Consider the following 15,687-nt stretch of genomic DNA (forward strand, 5'->3'; position numbering starts at 1 on the left):
CAGCCTCCCAAAGTATTAAGATTACAGGTGTAAGCCGCAGCGCCCAGCCCCCAGTTGACACTTTGATCAGCCTTGTAACAGTACACAGCTAAGTTGTGAGACATTGCAAGACAATACATGTTGTTCTAAGGCATAAAGTTTTGGGGTAATTTGTTATGCAGCATATAGATCATTAATACAATAAGACTTATTTATATATATACTAATGTGACTTACCAAGTAGCTACTGTATGTATGGCATTAAAATCTACTTTTTAATCAAGGAAGATGTAGCTCCTTTTCTTTTTTTTCCCCCGTAAACACAGAAGCAAAAATATATTGATAACATTTAAAAGGGTGTATCAGTTTCCTATTGCTGCTATAACAAATTACTCTAAAACTTAGTGCCTTAAAGTAACAAAAACTTTTATCTTACAGTTCTTGAGGTCAGAAGCCCCAAAATGAGCCTCATAGATCTAAAATCAAGCAGAACTGCATTCTTCCTGGAGGCTGTAGGGGGAAATTTGTTTTCTTGCCTTTTTCAACTTCCAGAGGCTGCCACTAGTCCTTGGCTTGTGGGACCTTCCATTTTCAAAACCAGTAATCAAATCACTCTCTCTGACCTCTGCTTCTATTGTCACATGTCCTTCTCTAACTCTGACTCCCTGTCTTCCTGTTTCTCTTATTTAGATTCTCATTATGACACTGGGTCCACCTACATCATCCAGGCTAATCTCCCTATCTCAGCAGCATTAACTTAGTCACATCTGCAAAGTCGTTTCTGCCATGGAACATAACATATACACAGATTCTGGAAACTGGGATGTGGACATCTTTGGGGGGACATTATTTTGCTTACCACAGAGGGGTAGACTATATGGTTTATAAAGAAATTTTGTTTATTGATCTACATATACTGTAAAGGAAAAGTTATAAGGTGAGGAAAAGCAAAAAGGTTAGTAAAATCAAGTTTTTCCCATAACAGCTCTCCATTTTTAACATTCCAGATCCTGCCTTTAAGTATCTAGAAGCAAAGGTGCTGTAAAAGAAAAAGGAAAATAAACAGAGTGGCTGTTGAGGGCCAAACTGTGATACAGTCAGTCAGAAGACAAGGGGGACATGAGGACCAGAAGGCACATGTTTCTTGGAAAAGGTTGATGTTTTCCTAGAAATACAGATTTATGTCCTTCAAAATTAATGGTAACAAACAGTGTTATCTGTATATCAGTTTACAGCAAAAGGAAATTCAGATTGCCTTGCGCCTTGCAAGAGATGGCAAAAGTCACCATTAAAAAACTACTTACTCTTATTTTAGCCAAGATCTAATATGAAAAACGTGTGGCCAATGTGAAAGGAATCTGGTACTGTCAGAGACTCAACAAATTAGATTCTTTGTAAGTGATGCACCGTCCAGCTCAATTCCTGATATATACTTCCTTCCAAATCATCACTGCATGAAACATCTGTTTTCTGCAAGATTAGCACAACCCAAGAGAAACGTGCCTAGCCTGAAGGAAATAAAGATATGGTAAAAATCGATTCAAATAGTATTTATGGGGAGGAATTCAGATAAAACCTAGTCTGATTCATGAGAAACGTGTTCAGTCTCCCTTAACTGTATTTCCCTTGGGATATATGCATTTTCCCAGTATCAGGGATGGGATGGTAGCAGTGTATGCTTCTATTCCTATCCAATTAGTCTGGTAATGATACAACCAAGTCAACATTAAATTAGTTACACTGCAAAGCTTATGCCAAAAGCCAAACATAACCCAGATATCCATGTCAAATCCCTTTACCATGAGTAACAAAACAATCAAAATACTATAAACAAAACATGTCCAGGACTCAGCCAATGGCCTACACATTTCACAAAATATTTGATACAACAAAGCACCCAAATAAAAAGAATTTAGACAGTCCTTGGAGTTTGTGATGGAATTTGACCTGGAAAGGTGGGAAAAAAAAAGACAAATGGTGACCTTGATTTGAATTACTTCATAATAAAATTTATACAGCATAATTTTACCATCCAGTATATCTCACGACAGGCAGCCAGGACTATCAAAGCTGCAAATAATGAGTACTTTATAATACTTGAATTAATTGTTTGGCACTAAACAGAGAAACTTCGAACTTTGTATTTGTCACCTAATGCAGTGGAAGCATGGATGAGAGTGTGTGTGTGTGTGTGTGTGTGTGTGTGTGTGTGTGTGAAAGAGAGAGAGATAGGGGAGGGAGGGAGAGAGAGAGGTACAGACAGACAGACTGAGAAAGAGAGAACACTATAACTAAAAGTGATGTATTGGAAAAGAAAGGATCTTTTGCTTCATAGCTGGGTTCATAACACACTTGTTTAAAGTGGGTTTACAGACGCTCAATGCTAAATGTGCATTTCTAAGCTATTTCCTGTTGTATCCCTATAAAAGTATTTTTGAGGCCAAGTGTGGTGGCTCATGACTGTAATCCCAGTGCTTTGGGGGGCCGAGGCGGGTGGATCACCTGAGGTCAGTAGCTCGAGACCAGCCTGGCCAACATAGTGAAACCCCATCTCTACTAAAAATACAAAAATTAGCTGGGTGTGGTGGCGGGCACCTGTAATCTCAGCTACTTGGGAGGCTGAGGCAGGAGAATCACTTGAACCGGGGAGGCAGAGGTTGCAGTGAGCCGAGATCGTGCCATTACACTCTAGCCTGGGTGACAGGAGCGAAACTCCATGTCAAACAAACAAACAAAAAAATGTGTTTGAGGGTGGGCGCAGTGGCTCACACCTGTAATCCCAACTTTGGGAGGCCAAGGTGGGCAGATCACCTGAGGTCAGGAGTTCAAGAGCAGCCTGGGCAACATGGTCAAACCCCGTCGCTACTAAAAATACAAAAATTAGCCAGGCATGGTGGCATGAGCCTGTAGTCTCAGGTACTCGGGAGGCTGAGGCAGGAGAATTGCTTGAACCTGGGAGGCAGAGGTTGCAGTGAGCCGAGATCATACCACTGCACTTCAGCCTGCGTGACAGAGCAAGACTTCATCTCAAAACAACAACGACAACAACAACAACAACAACAACAAAACGTGTTTGAAAACAAATCTCAGGTTTAAAATTCATGATGACAAAATAAAATGCAAATACACCTTTGTAAACTGACAGATATACATTCTCTCAGGAGGCAATATAAGGTGATGTCTGAGAGCAGAGCAAAAATGAACATGAACCATAGACTTCCTGCTAGTGGGATCATGGAGAAACTGGTATTCTATATAGTGATAATAGAAAGTGTGACTGCCTCTTTGGATTGCAACCTGACAATGTCTTTTAAAACTAAGCATGCACAGACCTGGTGACCATCCCAGGAAACCTGTCTCATCAAAATAAATTTCCACATGGGAAGGCAGATATACAAGGGTATTCATTGCAGACCAGTTAGTTGTAGCCAAGCGCTAGGAACAAAGTGAATTCTCATTGATAGAAAGTAGCTAAATTCATCATAGCATGTATTTAGATGATGTAGAATATCACCGTTAAAAGAAGCTACCATTAATGATGAGAGACTGTAGTCCTAGCTACTTGGGAGGCTAGGGTGGGAAGATCTCTTGAGCACAGGAGTTCGAGGTTGCAGTGAGATATAATTGTGCCACTTTACTCCAGCCCGGGTGACACAGAGAAACCCTGTCTCTTAACAAAACAAAACAAAACAAAACAAAAGGAACTATATAAGTAAATTGGGAAGGATTTCCATGGGGTATTTTTTCAGTCAAATAAACGGGATGTAAAAGAGTAGCTACGATTCCATTTTAGTAAAATGACAAAATAACCTGATATCTGCATATAATATTTGAATGCACATATATGTAGAAAAATAAGTGTGGAGAAAGATACAGCAAGATACAATTCAAGGATATACCTGTGATCTATATAGCAAGGGTACTGGACATAGATAAGGGAGGACAAGGGATTGGAGGAAAACTACTCAAAAGTAAAAGATAAAAGCACTGCACTAAAAGGTTAAAGCACACATACAGGTATACTTATTGTTATAAAAATCATGCATAGTGAAGGCTTATGTTTAAGTGAATTAATCTAAAATTTTTCTGTACTTAAATAGCCAGAATGGAATCCACAATTAGTAGAAGGAAAGAAATAATAAAGATCAGAGTAGAAGTAAATGAAATTGAGACAAAAAAAATACAGAAGATCAATGAAATGAAAAGTTGGTTTTTTGAAAAGATAAATAAAATTGACAAACCTTTAGCTGGACTAAGAATAAATGAGAGAAGACCCAGATAAATAAAATCAGAAATGAAAAAGAAGACACAGTAACTGAGACCACAGAAATACAAAGAATCATTAGAGACTACTATGAAGAACTATATGCCAAGAAATTGGAAAACCTAGAAAAAATGGATAAATTCCTGGATACATACAACCTACCAAGATTGAACCATGAAGAAATAGAAAACTTCAACAAAGCAATAACTAGTAATAAGATAGCCATAATAAGTTTCCCATTAAAAAAAAAAAAAAAGCCCAAGATCTGATGGCCTCACTGCTGAATTCTACCAAACATTTAAGACAAATTAATACCAATCCTACTGAAACTCTTCAAAGAGACTGAAGAGGAGGGAGTACTTCCAAATTTATCCTATGAGGCCAGCATTACCCTGATACCAAAACCAGACAAGAACGCAACCAAAAAAGAAAACCACAGGTCAATATTTCTGATGAACATAGATGTAAAACTCTCAACAAAATACTAGCAAACTGAATTCAACAGCACCTTAAAATGATTGTTCACCATGATCAAGTGTGATTCATCCCAAGGATGCAAGGATGTTTCAACACACACAAACCAATAAATGTGACACATCACATTAACAGAATCAAGAAGAAAAAACCTTATTATTTCAATAGATGCTGAAAAAGCATTCAATAAAATTCAACATCTCTTTATGACAAAAACCTTTAACAAACTGGGTATAGAATCAACGTGCCTCAAAATAATAAAGGCCTTATTATGACAAACCCACAGCTATCACCATATTGAATGGGAAAAAACTGAAAGAATTCAATTGAATAACTGAATTCCTCTAAGATCTGGAACAAGAAAAAGATGCCTATTTTAACCACTTTTATTCAACATAATACTGGAAGTCCTGGCGAGAGCAACTAGGCAAGAGAAAAAAAAATAAAGGGCATTCAAATAGAAAAGGAAGAAGTCAAACTAGTCTTGTTCACAGATTACATGATCTTATACTAAGAAAAACTTAAAGACTCCACAAAAAAAAAAAAAAAACCATTAAAACTAATAAACAAATTTGGTAAAGTTGCAGGATATGAAATCAACATAAAAAAATTAGTAGCATTTATATACACCAACAGCGAACAATTGGAAAAAAAAAATCAAGAAAGCAATCCTATTTACAATGGTTACGAAGAAAGATTATAAAATACCTGGGAATCAACCAAAGAAGTGAAAAGTCTATACAAGGAAAACTATAAAACACTGATGATAGAAATTGAAAAGGACACAAAAAAATTGAAAGCTATTCTGTGCTCACGGATTGGAAGAATTAATATCACTAAAATGGTAATACTACCCAAAGCAATTTACAGATTCAATGCAATCCCCATCAAAATGCCAATCCTATTCACAGAAATGAATCCTAAAACTTATATGGAACCACAGAAGACCCCAAATAGCCAAAGCAATCCTGAGCAAAATGAACAAAGCTGGAGGCATCACACTGCCTGACTTCAAATTATACTACAGAGCTATAACAACCAAATCAGCAGGGTATTGACATAAAAACAGACACATAGACCAATGGAACTCATTTTTGACAAAAGTTCTAAGAACATACACTGAGGAATAGACAGTTTTTTCAATAAATGGTGCTGGGAAAACTAGATATTCATATGCTGAAGAATGAAATTAGACCCCTATCTCTTGCCACAAACAAAAATCAAATCAAAATGAATTAAAGACTTAAATTTAAGACCTCAAAATATGAAACTTCTAAAAGTAAACATTGGGGAAAATCTCCAGGACATTGGACTGGACAAAGATATTTTGTGTAAGACCTCAAAAGCACAAGCAACCAAAGCAAAAATAGACAAATGATGTCATATCAAGCTCAAATGCTTCTGCACAGCAAAGGAAACAATCAATAAGATGAGGCTGGGTGTGGTGGCTCACGCCTGTAATCCCAGCACTTTGGGAGGCCAAGGCAGGCAGATCACTTGAGGCCAGGAGTTCAAGACCAGCCTGGCCAACATGATTAAACCACATCTCTACTAAAAATACAAAAATTAGCCAGGTGTAGTGGCACACACCTGTAATCCCAGCTACTTGGGAGGCTGAGGCAGGAGAACTGCTTGAGCCCAGGAGGCGGAGGTTACAGTGAGCTGAGATCACACCACTGTACTCCAGCCTGGGTGACAGATCAAGACTCTGTCTCAAAAAAAAAAAAAAACAAAAACAAACAAAAACAAACAAACAAATAATAATAATAATAAGTGAAGAGACAACCCACAGAATGGGAGAAAATATCTGCAAACTACCCATCTGACAAGGGATAAATAATGAGAATATATAAGGAGCTCAACAATTCAATAGCAAAAAGAAATCCAATTTTAAAATGGGCAAAAGCTCGGAATAGACATTTCTCAAAAGAAGACATACAAATGGACAATAGGTGTATGAAAAAAATGCTCAACATCACTAATCATCAGAGAAATGCAAATCAAAACCACAATGAGACATCATCTCACCCCAGTTAAAATGGCTGTTATCAAAAAGGGAATAACACATGCTGGTGAGGGTGTGGAGAAAGGGGAACCCTTGTATATAGTCAGTGAGAATGTAAATTAGTACAACCATTATGGAAAGCAGTATGGGTCCTCAAAAAAAACTAAAAATAGAACTACCATATAATCCAGCAATTCAACTGTTGGGTACGTATTTAAAAGAAAAAAAAAATCAATATATCAAAGAAATACCTGCACTCCCATGTTTATTGCAGCATTATTCACAATGGACAAAACGTAGAATCAACCTAAGTGCCCAGTAATAGATGAATGGATAAAGAAAATGTGATATAAATACACAATGAAATATTATTCAGCTGTAAAAAGAATGATATCCTGTCATCTGCAGCAACCTGGAGAGGACATTCAGTTAAATAAGCCAGGCACAGAAAGACAAATATCGCACATTCTCACTCTTATATGGGAGTAAAAAAGCGGATCTCATAAAGATCTCATGAAGACTGATGGTTACTAGAGGACACGAAGGGTAGGGGTCTGGGAGGGATAAAGAGAATTGATTAATGAGTACAAATATACAATTTGATAGAAGAAATAAGATCTGGTGTTTGATAGATCAGTAGGATGACTATTGTTTACAACAATCTTTGTATATTTCCAAACAGCTAGAAAAGAATAATTCAAATGTTTCTAGCATAAAGAAAAGACAAATATTTAAGGTAATGAATATCCTAATTATACTGACTTGATCTTTACAAATTATATGACTGTATTAAATTATCACATGTACCCTGAAAATATGTACATCTATTGTGTGTTAATAAAAAAATAAAATTATTTTAAAATAGAGCAGACACAATGGCTCATGCCTGAAATCCCAATGCTTTGGGAGGTCAAGACAGTAGCATCACTTAAGGCCAGGAATCTGAGACCAGCCTGGGCAACGTGGTGAAACCCCCGCCTCTACAAAAGAATTAAAAAATTGGCTGGGCATAGTGGCACACATCTGTAGTCTCAGTTACTTGGGAGGCTGAGGCAAGAGGATCACTTAAGCCCGGGAGTTCAAGGCTGCAGTGAGCTATGATCATGCCACTGCACTTTGGCCTGGGTAACAGAGTGAGACCCCATGTCTACAGAAAAAAAAAAAAAAAAATTATAAAAATTAGCCAGAATTAAAAAAAAAAAAAAAAAAAAATAGGCCTTAAATACTTGGGAATTTTCTAATTATTCTTTGGATGCAAATGTCAATCTAAAGGTAACCTTTACATAACAAGGTTATGTTATGTAACCTATATCAAGCAAAACCTGTATCTCAATCAAGTATGCACTTGTGTATAAGTAACACAGGTCTGAATTTGCCTTCAGGAACACTGTGAGTCAACACGAGCTGGAAAGTCAGGAGACGGGTATTTTCCTTGCCCTACCTCATCCAATAAGTGTTTGGGTGGCCTTGAGCAAGTGACCAATCTTTTAGGCCTTCCACACCTGTAAATCGAGAGGTATGGCCCACAAGGTCTGGCCCTAACATACTGTGAGTTCTTCTTTTTTTTTTTGAGATGGAGTCTTGCTGTGTCTCCCAGGCTGGAGTGCAGTGGCGCGATCTCGGCTCACTGCAACCTCCTCCTCCTGGGTTCAAGCGATTCTTCTGCCTCAGCCTCCCGAGTAGCTGGGACTACAGGCATGCGCCACCACACCCAGCTAGTTTTTGTATTTTTAGTAGAGACGGGGTTTCACTGTGTTAGCCAGGATGGTCTCGATCTCCTGACCTCGTGATCCACCCGCCTCGGCCTCCCAAAGTGCTGGGATTACAGGCGTGAGCCACCGCACCCGGCCTCTTCCTGATTTTCTTAACTTGAAAGGTCCCAGCAGTATTTGTCAATTTAAACACAATTAAACATAAACAGAGTTCATAGAACTTTGTGCTGAGTTTCAGAAACAAGTACATTCCAGAGAAAACAGCCCTTTGCTGGTTTTTGTTTTTTTTCCTGACATGACTACTAAACCCCAGAACCCATCATACCTTTAGGAATAGGTTGGGAATGTTTTGCTCCTGGGTCCAATTTGAAGTCCAAATATAAGGTTGGTGTGCGAGTGTAAACCTTGGACTGAAAAGGAAAAGGAAACCATCAGTGTTTTTTTTCTAAGAATAAGGTTCTTCTTTCCTTCAGCAGGCCCTTCTGTAATAGGCCTGGGCCTGGATCCATTATATTTATAGTTTCTCCTAGGGAAGTGTTAAAGCTGAGGTGGGCTGCTAAAACAGCCCCTCTTAATGGTGTTGGTCTGGAAGTTAGCCCTCCTAGCTTTACAGTGTGGTTGACAAGTTAATTTCAGGATGACAGCTGTCTCCCTACAGCCAGTTCTCAAATACGGTCCAATAGGAACATTTTACTGGCCAATAGTTGCTCCAACTTTCCCACCTCCCGTCTTCCACTTGATATGGTAGGTTATCTCACAACCAAATGTATGTTTCTTCCCCATGTCTCAAGAAAGCCATTTCCATTTTGAAATTTAAAAATGTGACCTGTACATATTTTTTATTTTTTCCTCCTTGGCCCTCTGGCTAACAAAAATGGTCCGACACTGCTCGCTTGAAAAAGCCACAACTCCAAACGTAAGAAAGGCAAACTTTTGCAGGATTTTCCATTGTAAACAGTAACTTTTATTCCATCAAGAGTTAAGCAGAGTTTCTAATTTAATATAATATCATCCTGAATCATTGGCATAGACTAAAATTCAAGGGATTAGAACTGTTGCTACAAACTTTATGATGTCTCATTGTTTATCACAAAGCTCCGGTGGTTCTAGTCTACTTTTTAAACTTAAAATGCACATGAAAATGAAAAAGCACGTAACCTTAAGCTTGACATGGATGTGTAGTAACTGGAATTTTCATACACTGACGGTGGGACAACTTGGTATAAACACTTTGGGAAGCTGCTTGGCCATGTGTAGTACAGATGAATATATGCATAATCTATGACCCAATATTCCAACTCATAGGTGTATACCTAACAGTCACCTAAAGACAGGCACAAGTACCTTAATAGTAACAGAACTGATAACAGCCCCAAACTGGAAATAGCCCAAATGTCTTTAATAATAGAATGGATAAATGAAATGTAATGTACAGTGGAATACTATACACCAAGGAGAATGAATGAACTCAACTACATGCAATAACTCAGGTGAATTTCACAGGCATAATATTGAGCAAATGAAGACAGACACAGAAGATCATACACCGTATGATTCCACTTCTACAAAGTTTAAAACAAGCCAAAATTAATTTATGGTGTCAGAAGTCAGAAAATTAGTTACCTTGGGAAGGTTCGTAACTAGAAAAGGATTTTAAAGGGGCTTCTGGGGGCTGGTAATGCTCTGTTTCTTAACCTGGCTGCTGCTTTTATGAGTGTGTTTACTTGGTAAACATTCTTTGAGCTGTATACTTGATCTGTGTACTTCTCTGTGTATACGTTATATGTTAATTAAAAGATTACATTCATTAAATACATGCATTTTTAGACAAAAAGAATCTGGAGCCCAGAATTATTTACTCTCCTTGATAAAGGCATAATTTTGTGGAGAGTAATGATGCAAGTTCCATGAGGACATGAACATTTCTGCCTTTGTTACCACTGAATTCTCAGGGCCAACCCACTATGTCTGTCAAATACTAGGTGTTCAATAAATATTTATCGAATGATGTTTCATAATGGAAAACTCAATGTATAGTAATACAGTTACTGACAGTAGATATATGTAATATGAAGGTATATATGAAGTACAGTACACACACACACATATATATATACTGTCAATAACTGTATTACTATTCTATATACTGTCAATAACCATATTACTATACATGGGATTTAACATATATACACACACGTGTGCGTGTGTGTGTGTGCGCATGTGTGTATGTATACACATATATATATGGAGTATTCATCAACATCTTTACCTACATGTAGCAAAATGCATCTCTTCAGGACAGGTGAATCTGGTATGGTCAAAATATATGTCTGTACATTAAATTTTGAAATAAAGAATCGTGAATAATGTTGACTATCAAAAGATTTTTTCCTTTCCTCTGAATGTCTCCTATTGAAGCTTCAGGGTTTAAAATGGTCTGGTAGAGTTTTGCGTGGCTTACAAGGTCAAGCTGCATTAATACAGCTTCAAAGACTAGAAAAGCAAATTCCCCTGTGCGTACGTAAATGAAACCAGAAAGACCTGTGACATCAATTGCAACCTGAGGCCAAAGATTCACAATCAATCAGAAGAGCTTGAAACGCACATAAAAGAAGGGCAGCACACAAGGGACACAGGATCTGATTCTCTAGGATCATTAGGTGTATAAGGCACCATCTGGAAAGGGGCTGGTTTTGTCTGATGAGGACTTCTAAAATTACCTCTAAAAAGATCAAGGGTAAACTTCATACAATATCGAATGACTCCTCTGTTCAGGCAATATTTCGCTGTCCTTCAGATAAAGATCGCTATTTGGTTTAAGCATCTTTCTCAACCTCTGCCACAGTGGCAGATACAGTATCCCTTCCAACAGAGAAGAAATTCATCACAAAGAGGTTCTTGCTTTAATTTTTGCTAGCACTCTCCCAGAATGTGGCCATAAAAATAATCCTGATCTGGAAGTCAGGAGTCTTTTATGCTGTATTGCCTTTTCTTTGCTTTGCTTTCTTTTCTTTTCTTCTCTCTCTTTCTTCCTTCTTTCTTTTCTTTCTTTCTTTTTTAAATTTTCTTGTAGAGATGGGGTTTCGCCATGTTGCCCAGGCTGGTTTCAGACTCCTGGGCTCAAGCCATCTACCTGCCTCAGCCTCCCAAAGTGTTGGGATTATAGGTGTGAGCCATCATGCCCAACCAGAGGTATTGCTTTTTCTGCTGACCAATGAAACACTTTTCTTCTTCTGGGTTAATTCGCTCATCTGAAAATTTTGTGAGGGTACTTGCTGTTGTTTAAGTCTATTTCTGGTTCTGAAATTCTGATTCAGAAAAGTAATGTTTTCCTCCACACTCTAGTTTTTAAAATTCCCTTCCAGTTTCTCAGACTAGAGCTAAAGAGAAGTGAGAATGTGGCTGGGGTGAGGGAGGGCAACTAGAGCTGTGGAGAGTTGGTGGGAAAGCTCTGGTTAACTCGCTGTATTCTTGCCCTCAACTTCAGTCATCAGTCTGCCCTCCTGGCTGGCTGTTTTTCCTTCTTCCTTCCTGTCTCTTGCTTCTCAACCTAATCTATATTGTTCAAAAAATAGTAGCTACCTGTCTAAGACTGCAACTACACAGGCACAAGCACACATGCAGGTGTATTCACACTCACACAGAACGTTCTATGTTCATTTATGTATTCATCTCAAAAATTTTAAACAGAAACCAATGAGAGACTTTAATAAAGCCACAAAATATATTCTGTTGTCTCACAGTGTGAAAAAGTCTAAGAGGAAACTTTTAATTCATTTTGCAGATTTTTTTTTACAACATCTTTAACCTAAAACAGAATTCCAATTCTAGTATTCTTTTCCTATTGGGAATTGGATCATTGAGGGTGTCAATATAACATATGTGTTGAATAATAAACTACCCCAAAGCCTCCAAAACTGAATGTATATTATTCTATTTAAAATAATCTATAATGAGACAAAACTCAATTTGGAAGATGTTCCTATAAGTGTATGTGTAGGTGTATGTATGTATACATATACACATATATTTTTTGAAAAGTATGTAAGTTTTATTATTTGATTTTGATCATCCAGGGTAACTCTATGGAAATAGCTAATGTAAGTTATGTTCATTTAACTCAAAGGTGATAATGCCGGCCTGGCGCGGTGGCTCACGCCTGTAATCCCAGCACTTTGGGAGGCCAAGGCAGGCAGATCATGAGGTCAGGAGATCGAGACCATCCTGGCTAACATGGTGAAACCCCGTCTCTACTAAAAATACAAAAAAAAAAAAATTAGCCAGGCCTGGTGGCGGGCACCTATAGTCCCAGCTACTCGGGAGGCTGAGGCAGGAAAATGGCGTGAACCCAGGAGGTGGAGCTTGCAGTGAGCCGAGATCCTGCCACTGCACTCCAGCCTGGGTGACTGAGCGAGACTCCGTCTCAAGGAAAAAAAAAAAAAAAAAAAAAGGTGATAATGTCAGTTTCAAATGTACCTTGAGCAAACCTGGATTCCGTCTTTCCATTACACACACTGCTGATTTTCAACCATAAAGAAATCTTCCTATTAGGTACATTGTTTCTTGTGTTGTTTTGTTTATTTTTATGTATAGTATTAAATTATTAATAGAATCTCAAAATAGAATGATAATTTAATTAAATCATTCTTTTTTTGGTTAAAACTTAGCTATCAATGAATCTATTTCCACAAGAGTCAAACAAATTGGTCCATAAGAAACTAAAAGAAAATATTCCCCTATAAATCTGTTGCAGCATGCACAGAGCTAATGCACTCAAATTCTATCAGTGAATTTGTTTTTGTTTTTTTTTCCTTTTTTTTCTGTTTCAGTTCTGATTAATAATGCCTGCAGAGGCACTAAAATCCAAAGCTCTTCCCCCTTCTTCTTTCTTTCCATTTCACAATCCTGTGTTGAAAGTATTTAGGAAACTTTCCTTTAAAGTTTTAGCCTATATTTCAAAAGCCTAATGGCTTAAAATATTATGGTTCAAATATTATGCAGGGAATATTTCTAGAAGGTAAGTAATTCAATTCTTCATAAGAGGTTAAGGGTAAATTTTGGCTAACCTACAACAGGGCTGCTACCAAATCCAGGAAAGCCTTGTCTCTCTTTCCCTATAAATATGTCAGAACCAAACCCGTAATGAGTCTCAGACACCACTCCAATAATGACCACAAAACAACCAAGACAAAACATGGTCTATAAAACCACTTCCTTCCAAACTCCAACTACCTTCATCTTATGTCCTTCAAAGACTTCCCATTTACCCTGGTTTTTGGTAGGATACCCTTGTCAAGCTGGCTTCCTTCCTCTGCTTTTATTCATATATATGATCTTAATTAGGAGATGAAATCACTTCCACATGGAAGCTATGTGGCTTAAAAACATCTCCCCCCAAAAAAGAATGCAGCATGCTATGCTGCTATGTTATGAGTGTGGCAAAGGAAGTATCTGAATTTTGCCATTGCTCCTTTGACAGATAACTGCTGCCCATTGATTCCCAAATGCTGCTGTTTTTACCGCCATCTTATACCTTCCCTAAAAGCAAGTGGCAGCCATGTAGTGTCATGTGTCAGACCTGTAATAAATGCATTCACAATTCTTTGGGGGAACTATTCAAAAGCTCTTTATGATTTAGTTATTCTTCAGGAAACGCACTCAAATTGTCAATCTTACTATAACATGTTGCTTAAGGAAATTACTCTAAGTAACCATATTAATGAGTGCCAATCTCCAATATCCTGTAAGAGAAAGAAACAGTGTTTCTACTTGTTCCTAGACACGCACCCCAATTTTGGACAACTCCCCTAATGTTGGACATTGTGTTTTATGGGGTTTTTGTGTGTCATTGTTAACTTTTGACGAATCTCTTTGCACATAAATCTTTGATTACATTTCTATTTTTTTCCTTCATAGTGAAATTATAGGTGTAAAGGTTAAGACATTGTGGTCAAAAGCAAATTGTTGAACATAATCATCTGGTTAAACAGCAATTTTGCTGAAAATGTCTGCTGCCAGTCACTGCTTTTCCTAGTCTTGGTAATTTTGCTACACCACAGGGCAGCCTTTCAACTCTTTATGTGCTCTAAATAGTTTTTTTCCCATCCAGTCTCCTACTGTTAGAAAGTTAACATATTCCAACTGATCTCCTATGGTCACACATTTGTTTCCTTGTCACAAACATAGAATGGAAAAATTAATTGCTGAAAAAAGGTAAACGTTAAAAAATAACCCCCCTGAAAACCTTTGGAAAACGGACAAAAAGGAAGGAAACAAGCTTAACCTGAAGAAAAAAGTTTAAAGGCACCACCTCCACAGTACAAATACCATTATCTCAACAACCCACATCTAGCGGCATTTGTTCTTGAACAAATCATCATCTGATCACTTGTTATACTAATTAACTTGCTTTCATCCAAATTGGTTTTGTCAAATCACTTGGTAACTACCTTTAAAAAGTGCCCATCTCATCAAAATGTTGATGATATTTTTTTTTCATTGTAGTTCATTTAAAAAGCAGAAATTGGTATCTCCTTACTCTTTAAATTTGACTATTAGTTTGGGTGATAATTATTATTATTAATTTAAAAATAATAGTATCTGTTAATATAAAAATAACAATAAGTAAATATGTTGAGGGCTTAGTATGTACCAGGTACTATTTTAGGGGCATCGTATGTATTAATTAAGACCACTTGCATTTCTCTTTTAGTAAACTATCTGCTCATTAACCTATTTAATTTTTCATTCACTTATCAATTAATTTCCTCATTCAAAAAATATTCTTTGAGAATCTATAATGTGCTAGTCATATATATTGCTGAATAACAGTTCTGCACAACCCTTGTGAAGTATTGCTTTCTAGTGAAAAAGATAATTTAGCAAATTAAATATAAAACTTTAAAATGTGGTACTTGCTAGAAAAGAAATAAATGGAATGCAGAGAGAGAAAATAAAATGAGGAGAGTAAGGGAAGTCCTCGCTAGGGAGATTACATTAAAATGGAGACTTGAATAAGAAGAGTTGAAGGTAAGAGATTTCTGGGCAGAAAAAACAGAACAGCATGTGTGAAGGCCATGAATCCATAAAGAGCTTAAAGTATTCAGAAACTGGGAGGAGAGCAACATGGCAGACACAAAGTGGTTGCTGGAGAGAATGACATAAGTTTAGAAAGTTAGGAAAGATTCGATCAGATATAGACTATAGTATGGCATTTCGGATTTCTTTAAAATACAATGAGAACACACTGAAGA

The 15,687-nt window shown here is 37.3% G+C and overlaps 1 protein-coding gene across 2 annotated transcripts in view; it reads right to left on the reverse strand.

Annotated features, from left to right (window-relative positions):
* The window catches only part of PIR (pirin), a 517,051-nt gene that overhangs the window by 32,411 nt on the left and 468,953 nt on the right, over positions 1-15,687 (reverse strand). For both annotated transcript variants that reach the window (XM_050777664.1, XM_050777665.1), the window contains one exon: positions 8,760-8,844. In XM_050777664.1, the coding sequence (XP_050633621.1) occupies positions 8,760-8,844 (85 nt within the window). The remainder of the gene's footprint in view (positions 1-8,759; positions 8,845-15,687) is intronic.

This window comes from Macaca thibetana, chromosome X, assembly GCF_024542745.1.
Source record: "Macaca thibetana thibetana isolate TM-01 chromosome X, ASM2454274v1, whole genome shotgun sequence".
NCBI lineage: Eukaryota > Metazoa > Chordata > Mammalia > Primates > Cercopithecidae > Macaca > Macaca thibetana.